The 14,105-nt window shown below is 42.8% G+C and overlaps 1 protein-coding gene across 1 annotated transcript in view; it reads right to left on the bottom strand.

Annotated features, from left to right (window-relative positions):
* Window positions 1–14,105, bottom strand: part of LOC309836686 (uncharacterized protein) — a gene marked incomplete at its 5' end in the record, with an annotated part of 52,603 nt that overhangs the window by 30,895 nt on the left and 7,603 nt on the right. The window contains one exon of the mRNA XM_082676786.1: window positions 13,307–13,453. Within this exon, the coding sequence (XP_082532912.1) occupies window positions 13,307–13,453 (147 nt within the window). The remainder of the gene's footprint in view (window positions 1–13,306; window positions 13,454–14,105) is intronic.

The following is a 14,105-nucleotide window of genomic DNA, read 5'->3' as shown; positions in this document are numbered from 1 at the left end:
CGCTTCCCAGAATTCCCAACGGGAGCAGGGACACAGCCTCATCCTCCTGTAGCGGAAGTTATCCAACTACGGTGTTCCCGGGCTACACTTCCCAGAATTCCCAGGCACCTCGTCGCCTTCCCAGGGCGGAAGTGCTGGCTGCTATACTGAGCGTGTGGATTGTACTTCACAGCGTCCCAGAATGAATTTCGTAACCCCGCCTTCCTGGAGCCGAAGTGCTTCCAAACCTAGAGCGCTCTACTACACAATTCTGTATCTCCTTAAAGGCGCCTTTTCGGAGCGTAACTATCTCTGATTCTGTGGATCTTCTGAGCTGCCATTACCGAATCTCCTGGGGGGCAGCCCTTTCCGCAAGACTGCCTTTTCTCTTTTGGGTAGACAGTATTTGGATAGTCAGTATTCTCTTTAGGATAGTCAGTATGAATCAACTCTATACTGTTAGTCGAGCTTGGTCTTTCTCTCCCTTTTTTCTTAAAAAAAATTTTTTTTAAAACGTGACCAAAACAAAGCAAACTCAACCAGAGCAAACTCTATTTACTTATCCACCTACCTATTCATAGAAACTACCCATAAAGACAGACTAGAGAAACTTGAAATATGAAAAAAGAAGAGAGAAAGGGAAGGAGGGAGTAAGGGAATAGATTATATAAAGAAAGCGATTTGTAGGCAAAAAATGCAATACTAAAAAGAAATTGTGCTGCCTGCACTGGGCACTGAATGTAAGGAATACAGGATCTCAACCTTACTTTAACTGGATTGCTTCTTTTATTCTGTATGGGTGTGAATGCATCTAGAACTCTTGACACTGCTACCTCCCATGAGCTGTTCATGCCAAGATCCACAAGAATGGACGTGAATGCCAAGAATCCACAAGAAGCAGATGCAACCACTGACCAGGACATAAAGCAGCAGCAGCAAATGTTTTCCACATTTCCTTTGCTTTAATTGCTAACTATGAAATGTGGGTCATAAGGCAAATGGAAGGAGCTGTAGTGATACAGATAAAACATTCTAATATGGGAAGGGATAAATCCTTTATGAAATCTTGAATTTTTTTCTTTTTTGAGCTTCTAATATCACATCACCTATTTTCACCCTGCTCTTGATATCATAAATACTATAAGTTGTCAGAAAACTAGCAGAAATAAAGAAAAAAAGAGAGGAGAAAGTTTAATTGCCCACTCTTCTCTTGGGGAAGAAATACAGATTATTTTCCTTGGGCTTCCCTGGTGGCTCAGTGGTTAAGAATCTGCCTGCCAATGCAGGGGACACAGGTTCGAGCCCTGGTCCGGGAATATCCCACATGCCTGTGTGCCACAACTACTGAGCCTGCACTCTAGAGCCCACGTGCCACAACTACTAAGCCCGCGTGCCACAACTACTGAGCCCGCATGCCTAGAGCCTGTGCTCCACAATAAGTGAAACCACCGCAACGAGAAGCCTGCGGACCGCAACGAAGAGTAGCCCCCCGCTCGCCGCAACTAGAGAAAGCCCGCGCGCAGCAACGAAGACCCAACACAGCCAAAAATAAATGAATTTTTAAAAAAAGAAATGCATATTATTTTCCTTTATGCAGGTACATTAATTGTATTTGATGTTATATCACTTGACGCTCTTGTAATCTAGAACAGCTCCCCCTCCCCTTTTTTGTATGCCCTTCACCTACTGAACTAACTAGATCAGTTGTCATGTAGGATTGCTTACATTCTGCATTTGTCCGATGGCTTTTTTGACCTGGCATTTATTGCCCTGAAACTTTGATATATTCTGTGAACTGGAGGTTAAAGTTTAGATTTTTGGCAAGGATAAGGAAAATATGGTGTTGAAAATAGCTGAACAAGGTCCCATACAGTGTCCAACTGAAACCAGTTCTAATGCTGGGCAAGTACTCTCACTAAGGAGTAAAAGAAAAATGACATAACAGCCACTATGTGAAAACGCGCAGTGGTTTAAAGACGGGGATCATTTAAAGAAATTATACCACGTGACTCTTTAACAACCCCTCCCAAAAGGAAATGTCTTTTTAAAAATACTTATCTAATACGTAGCTCACGTATTAAGGAAGATCAATCTGATAAAGGTAAGTTTGGGGGATAAAATGTCAGGGAAATTTTAAAATACACTAGACAAAATAAAGGAAATGTTTTGTATACTTACGCTTCCAGTAATAATAAAATAGGTAATTTGGGACAAACATCTGGCACATGAAAGGTGGATACATTTTTTTAAGTATTGGAAGGCATCAAAACACAAGGTAATGGAGAGTTAGTGGGCTAAAATTCAGAAAGAGTTGGGGAGTCATGTATTAGGGGCTGCTTTTCTCCTGGGGTGATGGTCTAGCCAAAGAGCCGAAAAGCCTAGAAGCTCTGTAGCACTCTTGACACCCATTTGGGGCTAGGGGAACAAAAGGTGCTGGAAATACCTATAAAATACATATCTTTTCAAGCACACATAAAATATTTACAGAAAGGGGTCATAAGGTGCGCCAAAAAGAATAACAACAAATTTCAAAATATTGAAATAAAATTAAATGCTTTCTGAATACAATGAAATTCAGCCAAAAATCAATAACAAAAAGATAATTTAAAAATTTCCATGTATGCATTTAATAAATTATCTCTTAGCTCCAAACCCAACCTTCTTTACATTGCTTTATTGGGCTGGAATGAGAGGGAAATCTGCAGCTATTCTAACTTTGCCATCTGGGTCTATGTTAGGCTCTGCCAATAGAGGGCGACGGTGACTCACATATTTGGTATCAGGATTTTAAAGTCATGTGTATCAGAATCTTCTGAAGAGGGACTTTCCTGGTGGTCCAGTGTCTAAGAATCTGCACTCCCAATGCAGGGGGCCCGGGTTCGATCCCTGGTCAGGGAACTAGATCCCGCATGCATGCCACAATTAAGAGTCCGCATGTCGCAAGACTAAAACAAACAAACAAAAAAAAAACCAGATCCCGCATGCTGCAACAAAGATCCCGCACGGCCTAAATAAACATTAAAAAAAAAAACCCAACAAAAACACCTAGGGACTTCCCTGGTGGCGCAGTGGTTAAGAATCCGCCTGCCAATGCAGGGAACACGGGTTCGAGCCCTTGTCCGGGAAGATTCCACATGCTGCGGAGCAACTAAGCCCATGCGCCACAACTATTGAGCCTGCGCTCTAGAGCCCGCGTGCCACAACTACTGAAGCCGACGCGCCCAGAGCCCGTGCTCCGCAACAAGAGAAGCCACCGCAATGAGAAGCCCGTGCACCGCAATGAAGAGTAGCCCCCGCTCGCCGCAACTAGAGAAAGCCTGCGCGCAGCAACGTGGCCAAAAATAAAATTAATTAATTAATTACTTTGCAAAAAAGAAGTTAAGGCTGGGAAAGGAAAGGAGGCGGGGGGAATCAGAAGTGTGTCTCCCTTCTGCACGAATCACAGAACACAAACTCACACACTATCCTGGAGACACACACACACACTCTCTCTCTCTCCCTCTCTCTCTTCTGAAAGAGAGAGAGAAAATGAACCCAGAAGAAATTCAGGAATAACCTGGATTCCTGCAGGGATCAGAGAAAAGGTCTGGTAGCACTGCCAGGTGGGACTCATCTCTTCCTGGGCTCATGTAAGTTGTCAGGTAACTGAACATTTCTCAGGAAATTAAATACATTAACCAAAAGATACAATTACCTTTGGCTTTAAACCTTTTATTTGTGACTATCCCACTTAACCCTCCAAACAACTCTACTAGGTAAGTACTATTATTTCCCTCTTCTTACAGGAAAGGAATGCAAGTCACAAACAGATTAAGTTAGCTGCTTAATCTCACACCCCTAGGAGGTGGCAGAGCTGCAGGGTCAGTTGGCGATTAGGAACAGACAGCACAGAATACAGGAGACTCAACCCTCGACCACCAGTCGTGGCACTCAAGAAGGCTCAATCCAGTAGGGCCCAACCCCACCCTCTGCCTCTGGCTGCACATTCCCTCTCATAAGGCCAAGGACATGTCACAGTTGACCCCAACCAAGCAAAGAAGCATTGCCGTCCCGTGCCTGAGTTTCTCCAGAAGAAGGACTGCCAAGACCTCGCTTCCCTGGAGGAAGTGACTCTACCCACAATTCTTGGTTACGCTCCCAGAACTCCCGACAAGATACTAGTCACAGCCGCGCCCCCCTGTAGCGGAAGTTCGCAGCCTACAGAGCTGTTAGACTACACTTCTCAGAACCCTCACGTCATTGCCCTCCTAAGGCGGAAGGTTGGCTACTACCCTTAGAGCCTAGATTATATTTCACGCGATTCCAGAGGAATCGGTGAAGAACTACTTGTTTAAACATGTTCACTTATTTGATAATTAATCACATTTTTCCTATGTATTTACTTGCTATAGCGATTGCTTCTTTTAAAAACTTGACTATTCATATCCTTTGCTGTATTCATATCCATATTCCTATTGAGGTTTCATTATCTTAAGATTCCTGTTAAGGATTTTAAACCATTTTCTAGCATATATGTCAATATATGTCAAATAGGTCAATATTTTCAGCCCAGTTTACTATGTCTTCTACCTTTATGTATGTTGCCTTTTTAATATAGGGAAATTAACTTTTTTCCATACAGACTTAATCATTGTTATATTTACTTTGCTTAGAACTCTGTGCATCTATAACAAGCAACCTTTTCTGTGCTCCATTACTATTCCACACGTTTTAAAAGTATTAATTTCATTTAACTCTCACTATCCCACTAAGTACTACTATATAATTATACCCTGGCAACTGATTCACAGAGATTAACTCGCCCAAAGTTATAATACTAGGAAGTGGCTGTGCTGATTGCGAGTCAAGGAGAGGCTGGGGAAGCACAGAACCCAACAGACCATCAAACCAGCGATGCATCACCCCAACCTGGGACGCGCTAACCGCTGCAAACGCTAGGAAGTTCTGCCGAGAGGGAGGCGCAAATGCCTCTACCCCTTGTCCTCTGCCGACCATCGCTTCTCTTCCTCAAGGCAGATGGCCGGGCCACTGCTGGTCCCTCGTCTAGGCTGAGGAGGTGCGGAGTAGTTGCTGGGTCTCAAGTCTCCACTCCACATGGTGTATGACGGCCGCAACCTCCCCTGGAGCGGAAGTTCTTGCAACTCACTTCCCTGGATCCGGAGACCACCCGAGAGGGGCCGCACCCCGCACTTCTGAAGAGGAAGTGTTGTCGATTGCACGCAGCTTCTGGACTACACTTCCCAGAATTCCCAATGGGTCTACAGCCCTGCCTGTCTCGGGTGGAACTGCTTCAGACTACAACTCCCAGAATGGTCTGGGTGGTAGTGCTTCCGCCTTCCCTCCACTATTTCTTTTGGTAAAATTCAACCTTGTATTTTTTTTTTTTCCCAAGAAAAAACTAAAACGTGGGAATTTAAAGGAAATATGGATATTTAGGGGTAAAAAAGAGACGCATTTCACATTAAAAGAAAATTAACACATTTTAGCAGGATGTGCCTATGTCAAAAGACAAGGGACTTGGTCTGTGCTGCACTGGATATCGACCTTAAGGAACATGGAATTTCAGACTTGGTTTGACTCCATTGTCTCTTTATTTGTGCCTGTCTTCATCTACTTCTGAGTTTGCTGTCTGGTATAAACTATTTACTGCAAGATGCCAAGAATCCACAAGGAGTTTCACGCACTGTTCAGGCCGTAAAACAGAAACTGCAGTGCTGTTTCTGACAAATGAGAGGAGGTGCACTGGCAAGGGACTGGAGAAAATATTATTTTAGGGAAAAGGTCTCTTTCCTCGAAATTTTTTGAGTTCAAACTCAGGCTTCCCTTTGACTACTCCTGTGTTGTTCTCTTTGACATCATATATTTGCTAAGAATATTTCTTTTCTATAGATCTGTTTAAACAAAGTGAGGTCATGATTATTTGAGGCTGTGGGGTAGGTAGGTTGATGTAGGAGATGGAGTCATATAACAAGTGAAACTACAGGAAGTATGTACTTAGCGCTTTCCTTCTGGACAGGAAATAATTTTTAAAAATGAAACTTCTAAAAATAATATGAAAGTATGGAGAATAGTAATATGAAATATCAATACTAAATACATATACCTTAAATTTAACACTTATCAACATGCCACACTGGCTTCACTTATCATTTTAAAATTTTGTTACTAAAGGATTTTAAAACAGTCTTTGACATTATCATTTCCTTCCAAATACCGTATTGCTTAAAAATAATAATATTTTACAGCTGGTTTATTCTAGTTACTATCCAAGTAGATCAATTCATTGTATTTGATTGTTATCTCAGCTGAGGCTCATTTATTCTAGAACTATATCCTACATACATACACAAGCACTGCCATTTTTTAATGTCCTTGAACTGTTGGAGAAATCAAGATGTCAAATTAGGTGTCTGAATTCTGGATTTGTCTAACGGCTTCTCATACTTTCTCGTCTAATCTTCTAAATTTCCTGTAAAGTAGAATTTTGATTTAAAGACTAGATTAGATACAGTTTTTTTTGTTTTTGTTTTTGTTTTGGCAAGAATACTTCATAGAAGGGACTGAAAGTATTTGAACAGAAACATTCAGTTCAACCAAAGCCAATGCAAATCCTGGGCCAGTTTCTCTCCAACAAAGAGAAAAACAAAAAGAAATAACAGCAAATATGTAAAAAAACACACATGGCTTAAAACAAGGAAACCACTATCACAAATCACATAACATGATCTCCTATATAACAGATTCTAGCTTTGTGAGAGGAAAAAGAATATTTGGTAATCTGTTTTGAATTTTCACATATATTAAAGAGGGTAAGATAAAAGCAAAGATTTTTCAGATGAGGAAAATAATTTGGGGAAAGCCTTACAACACTGAAAAGTGAAGTGTAGAGTGGTGGAGGGGGATGGTTCCCGGTGCTTCTCTGCATTCTAAAAATCTTTTCTATTAGTCACAGATTGTACTTGATCTTTTATAACTTCATTTTTTTCCCTCCAAACAATATGTGAAAAATTTGTAGGTCTAGATCATTTTTAATGGTGTATATTATTCCATTACATGGGGATACCATAATTTGCTCAATTTTTCTTTTTTTTTTTTTAAACATGACTCTTTTTTTTTCTTTTTCATTTTTGGCCACACTGAACAGCATGTGGGAATCTTAGTTTCCTGACTAGGGATCGAACCAGCAGCCCTTGCAGTGGAAGCGCAGAGTCTTAACCACTGGACTGCCAGGGAAATCCTTCCTCAATCTCTTATTCATGGATCTTTAGGTTCTTTGCAATTTTTATTATTGCAAAATTCTTAGAAGATGTTCCCTTTGAAAACCATCTTTTCCAACTTGTGCAATTATGTCTGAAAGATAAATTCTGAGCAGTAGGATTAGTGGATCAAAGACAATGCTCCTTATACACTTTGATACATATATATAAAATCCTCTCCAGAAATGTTACACCTGTTTTTTTTTCCCCACTAACTTATGTGAGGATGCTAACTTTTTTCTACTCCTTTACTGACAATGAGCTTTGTTAATCTTTCACTATTGCCCACCTGAATCGGTAAGAAAGTAATACTTCAGGGATGGTTTTATTTGCATTTGAATGGCTGTTTCAGATACAGACAATAACTAGTATGAAAATGTAATGTAAGAAAAACTAGGAATAAAATATGATCCAAATGAAGAAACCTATATAAACGAAAATACAAAAAAATACATTGTTATTGAAGATGAATAAAGATATTGTAAAGTATCTCATCCTCCCAAATCCAACTATAATCCGAAAATAAATCACTATTTTGGTAGGAACTTGACAAAATGAGCACCTTCTAAAAACCCATCATTAAACAAGACTGCTGAGAAACAGTGGTGTCTGCTTCTGACAATGAACACTTTGGCTTGGCCTTCTATAGTTGTTACCCACTTGAGTAAAATGTTAGTTTTACTTAATTTTATTAAGACTATTTGCAGGGCACCATTTTTTTAAATTGCATTTAAGATGTGAGCTGACAAACTTTTTCACTACACATTACGGAAGTTCTCTGCTGCATGGGATTTCTTATGTCCATAGATTGCACTTTCGGTAAAGTTTTATCACATGCACAGCACCTGGAACAGGTCTCTTTTATGTACAGACCAATGGATGAAGATTCTCACTAAAGAAGCCCTACCGGGCTTCCCTGGTGGCGCAGTGGTTGAGAGTCCGCCTGCCGATGCAGGGGACATGGGTTCGTGCCCCGGTCCGGGAACATCCCACATGCCGCGGAGCGGCTGGGCCCGTGAACCATGGCCGCTGAGCCTGCGCGTCTGGAGCCTGTTGCTCCGCAATGGGAGAGGCCACAACAGTGAGAGGCCCACATACCGCAAAAAAAGAAGTCCTACCTACACCACTTAAATGCCTGCACTGCCACAGAGTGCCTCAAAGATATAAAAGTTTTAGGGACCTCCCTGTTGGTCCAGTGGGTAAGACTCCACGCTTCCAATGCAGGAGCCCGGGTTCGAGCCCTGGTCAGGGAACTAGATCCCGCATGCATGTAGCAACTAAGAGTTCACATGCCGCAACTAAGAAGTCCGCATGCAGGAACTAAAGGTCCCTCATGCCACAATGAAGATCCTGCGTGCCGCAACTAAGACCCGGCACAGCCAAAATAAATAAATAAATATATTTTAAAAGTTTTGAACTCGAATTCTAATGTTGCTTCCTTATGTGGACGCCAGTGACTGTGAAATATGTTGCTATTAAATCCCTCTGTACTAGGCAGTACAGCCTAGGCAATGTTGTAACAAATAAACTGCCCAAATCCCAGTAGTGTAACACAATAAATGTTTATTTCTCACTCAAAAGAAACAAAAACAAAAAAGTCCAACACAGATAGCCACCTTCCCATCTGGAAGAAACAGCCTCCAAAACCACCATGACAGGAAAGAGAAGCCTGGAGGACATGGACAGATGCTTGTAAGGGCCAGTCCTGGAAGTAGCGCATATCACTTTTGCACACACTCCATTGGTTGAAACTCAATCACATGGGCCCACATTTAACTGCAAGGCCTGCTGGGAAATGGAGTCTTCCTATGTGCCCAGGAAATAGAACCAGTACGAATATGAATACATATCACTATCTCTGCCACACCCTAAAAATATCACTTCTACAGAGCTTCTCCTGCGTGGAAATTCTAATGGATTTGAAAACCTGAGTATGGCCTAATTCTTACCATACTAATAACATAGCTCTCATGTCTGAGCACTATTTTGAATGTTCTTAACGGAGACTGTCTTTCTAGAGGAGACTCCAAAAACAAAAAACAAAATCACCTAAAGATTATGGCTGGACTGAAGTTCTTACTCTCCTCATCCCAATTAGAATGTCCTTCCTGGGCATACCCATTAATGGAAATTTGACCTGTAACTATTGCCACAAACAACCCATTTGTCAAGAATCACTTTCTAAAGTCAATAAATAAGTAAATAAATAAATAAAGCTTCAAAACCTAAAAAAAAAAAAAGAATCACTTTCTTTGCCACGACAGCAGATGGCAGCTGATGAGAGCTTCAAGGAAGGTGTTGAGATCCACAGTGGTTTCCTGGAGTGCCCTTAAGAACCACGTGCTTCAGTGCTGCCAGCTGACCTCACGGGTCGTCGTGTCCCTGTCCTTTGCTCCCCCCGGCCCTCCCAATGGCTGAGTAAGCCTCTGTCATCTGGAACACATAAGTGGCTTCTGTTTTCCTGATTGAACACAGACTGACTACATTTATAATGTTTCTGTTCTCTTGTGCAGTCTTGGCCGAGTACGAAGGTCTGAGCTACATACTTCCTGAGCCTTGCCAGGCTCATGACATGCGTGGTCCATCTCATCTCTATGTGCTGTCTGACGGGCAAGAGGATAAGAGTTACGACCGAAGCCCTTCCCGCATTCTTTACACTTACAGGGCCTCTCTCCTGTGCGGACTCTGAGATGAACGTGAAGATCGGAGTTCCGAATGAAGCCCTTCCCACACTCATCACATGTATGCGGTTTCTCTCGGGTGTGATCTCTCTGATGTAAGTGAAAATAGGAGCTGTAACTGAAGTCCTTACCGCACACTTGGCACATGTAAGGCTCTTCTCCCGTGTGAACTCTCCGGTGAGTGTGCAGAAACGAGCTGTAGGAGAAAGCCTTCCTGCACACGTCGCATTTGTAGGGTTTCTCCCGTGTGGACCTCTGGTGAATGTGCAGATGTGTGCTTTGGCTGAAGCCCTTTCCACACTTGCCACACCTATAAGGCTTCTCCCCCACGTGCAGCCTCCAGTGGACTTGGAAGACGGAGCTGGAGCCGAAGCATTTGCTGCACTTGCTGCATTTGTAGTTTCTCTCCAGTGTGGACCCTCTGATGGACAAGAAGTCTGGAGCTCTGATCGAAGCCCTTCCCACACTCTGTGCATATTATAGGGCCTTTTCCCTGTGTGGACTCCCTGGTGGATACACAGAAGCGACCTGAATCCGAACCCCTTCCCACACGTCACACGTGTAGGGCATCTCCCCCGTGTGGACTCGGTGATGGTTGTGAAGAGACGAACTGCGCTTTGCCACATTCAATGCCTTTATAGGGTTTGTCTCCCAAGGGGCCTTTCTGATCCCTGGGAAGGTCTGAGCTCTGTTTGCAGCCCTTAGCCCACTCCTGACCCTCACAAGTTTTCTCCCCTGAGTGGGTGTTACAGTGAACAGTAAGTCCTGAGCTCTGACTAAAGTCCTTTCCACACTGGTCATATTTACAAGATTCTTCTCCTGTGTGAGCGCTGTGATGAACATGAGCATTTGCATCATCTATGAAACCCATTCTATAGTTACTACACCTGAAAGGTTGCCGCACTGCATAGACCACGTGACCGTGTTTGACTGCTGACTTCATAACCAAATGTTTCCCACAGCCGGTGTATCTGCAAGGTTCCTCTCCTTTACATTCTTGGAAGTCATTACAATCACGTGAGGTCTGAAAGAAGATGCCGTCACACTGAGCACATCCATCCAATTTCTCTTCCATATGAATTCTCTTGTGTGCCTTCCCTGAGAATCCTCAGGCTCAATCATTATGTTGGCTTGCTTCCAAGATCCTGGGGTAAGGACCTGTGCCAGGCGTTTCCGAGCTGTGATGTCTTGGTTTTCTAAATTAATGGCATTTATTACGTACCTTTCATTTTCAGACACTTCTGCCCACTCTTCACAGAGGGAAACGTCTCCTTCTAAATATTGGGGACAATCTCCTTGAAGATGCATGACATAACCCTGACTCACACTCAGTTCACTGATCCTTCGTTTCCAAATCTGCCAAAAGTAGAGCACTTCTGGTGAGAGGTAACTCAATCCTTTTTCCTGAAGGTTCGAAATGTTGTTTTTAATCCTGTCTCCTATGAGGAGAAAGAGAATTTGGCTAAGTGAACAAGGAGATCATCTATCCAAAGGCTTTGAGGAAATGAAGTAGGATGGGATGAGAAGTTGCCACTGGCTCCTAGTCATATAGGAAACAATTAGAAACCCAGTAATTCTAACCGGTGAGCTGCTAATTAAAAACCAGGTATTGCAGGGAAATCAAAAGAAATCTTGGAAGTAGTTTATAAAGGAAGAAATTCACCTCTCGGCTATAAGAGTAGTTGATAAAAAGCCTTTAATCATTTTGCTACAGAAGGCATGGGGAAGGCTCCCATATGATTCATGTAATATGCATAATAATGGAGTTCCGGACATGGTGAGAGGCACAAACGATCACAGGGACCTTCCAGGATCCTGTAAAAGGTTGCAGAAACAAGTAACAAGTCCTATCTCCTACGATGTCCCTTCCCTTACATCACTGTTATATGGGATACAACTATCATGTATGTTTGTGTACAACCTTCACAACTGTACAGGGTGGGCCTACAGCTGCAGTGGGGATTGAAACGGGGATAACATTGTGAAATACGAGACATCCTTTTTATCTTTCCTGAGGTTCCCTGGCTTCACGAAGAGACAAAGTCCACCAAGATCCTGCCATCCAATTCCTTTACTTCTCCCCTTTGAGGTTACTGCAGAATCTCAAACAGCCATGGCTATGAGAATTGGCAGCATGAAACTGTCAATGGCCTGGCACCCAGGGAAGCAAGACTGTACTAAAGGGACATAAGAAACAGGGGTTTGAGGCAGAAGAGGATGGTCACACCCTTGGCACCCAAAAATAGGCTTCAAAATGTCACAAAAACCACGGTTAAAACCGTCTGGACACTGCTTCTGGTTCAAGGTAATTTTCTGAGTCATTTTATTGACAGTGACTCTGGTTCATAAGGTGGTGTCAGAGAAAAGGGAAACAGGTTTAAAGCAGCAGTTTTCCACCAGTTTTGACTGTACCCATAGTAAGAAAAGCATTTACGCTGTGACCCAGTACCTACACGTAGACACATACCATAAACTAAAATAGTTTTATCAGCTGAGATTTACCTTACCAGGTGCAACGTACTCTGATAAATCCTTTCGTGTTCTAGTCCATTAATCTATTTTGCTTTTCAAAAACTGCTAGTTATGACATGGTCACTTGATTTCAGGACTCACCAATGGGGTTGCATCCTGCAGAGTTAGCCCAAGGAGCCCTGTTTATAATCTATGGACATAGTGGTACTTAGTGTCACCTGGTTATTACAAGCACAGGGTCTACAGCCAGATTGGGAAGGTTCAAATCCTAGTTCCTCTGACAAGCTGGGTGGCCCTGCACAAGTTACTTACCCACTCTGTGCCTCAGTTGTTTCCTTTGTAAAAGGGGGCCAATGATAGCAACTATCTCATAAACTAAACTGAGGTAATACATATCTGTATATGGGGCTCTGAGAAATTGAAATTAGGTTAGATATTGATCAGCAGGGAAGCAAATCAGCAGACACTTATATTGCCCTGACCGCCAACCAGATCCTAATTTGGTTGCTTTAACACTAGTTTGTCCAAAACATTGGTTTCGCTCTAGAGGCAACCAAGGGACCAAGGCCTTGGTAATGTGTGAATTTTCTCAATCTCACTCTGAGAAATATGAGGAGAGAATGAGAGCCTAAACGTGTGAGGAGGTCAGGGTAGGCTTGCCAACTGCATCAGATGCCCACAGGGCAGGGGGCGCAGCGTTGACAAGGGCTCCCTCACTCACCAACACCTTACAGGGGACCACCGGCTCACAGTTGTCTGCTAAAACTCATGAACTGCAGGTTCCCACCTGCACGTGCATCTCTTAGGAGATTTCTCTCTGGTGGCCAAAGTTTCCCTTTGTGCTCCAACTGGAATATTCTATCTGGTTTGAAGCTGACCACTTGAGAAAACAGGACCAGTGGTTTGATGCTTACTTACAGGGAGGTCGCTGTCCTCACCCACAGAGACCAGGTTCCTGAAGTTCTCCAGCATCACGTCTTGGTACAGGTTTATCTGGGTGGAGTCCAATAGCGCCAGCTCTTCCTCGGTGAAGACCACAGCCACGTTCTTGAAGGTCACAGTTTCCTAAAACTTCAAGCACATGCCACATTCATCATCTGCACAAATGACCCCTGGAAGAAGAGCCACGTTGGAAGCTTTTGTGCCAGTCATTAAGTTGTGGTCTTCTTGCTCCAAACCCTCTTAGTTCCCTGACCAGGGATTGAACCCGGGGTCACGGCAGTGAAAGCACCAAGTCCTAACCACTGGACCGCCAGGGCATTCCTGCAGATTTTTTTCTATAATCTCTTTTCATTAGAGAAAGCTTTATAAAATAATATCATGTATGGAAAAAAGTACTTAAAATTCTGCATTCACTTTGACTTCTTTTCCCCCAATTTAAAGATAAGTTACAATATACACGTGTACATATAATGAGAGAGAGAGAGAGAGAGAGCACGCACGCACATATTTCCATGTCCTAATATTTTCACCCACTTTATCTCACTTGATAGCAGCACAGGGTCGAGACCAGAGGACGAATGAAACCACAATAATCCATTGATCCAACACCAATCCAATGGATGGACATGGAGTGCACGCCACCATCTTTTTTTTTTTCACTGTTATAAACAATGCTGTGATGATCATTCTTTGAACACTTGCTCTGACTTAGAATTCTTGGAGTGGGAAATACTGGAGCAGAGGTTTGCAGAACTTCTACAAGGGCTGAAATGCC

This window comes from Grampus griseus (assembly GCF_964374135.1).
Source record: "Grampus griseus genome assembly, chromosome: 19".
NCBI classification, from domain to species: domain Eukaryota; kingdom Metazoa; phylum Chordata; class Mammalia; order Artiodactyla; family Delphinidae; genus Grampus; species Grampus griseus.
This window is presented reverse-complemented; position numbering and strand designations above follow the sequence as displayed.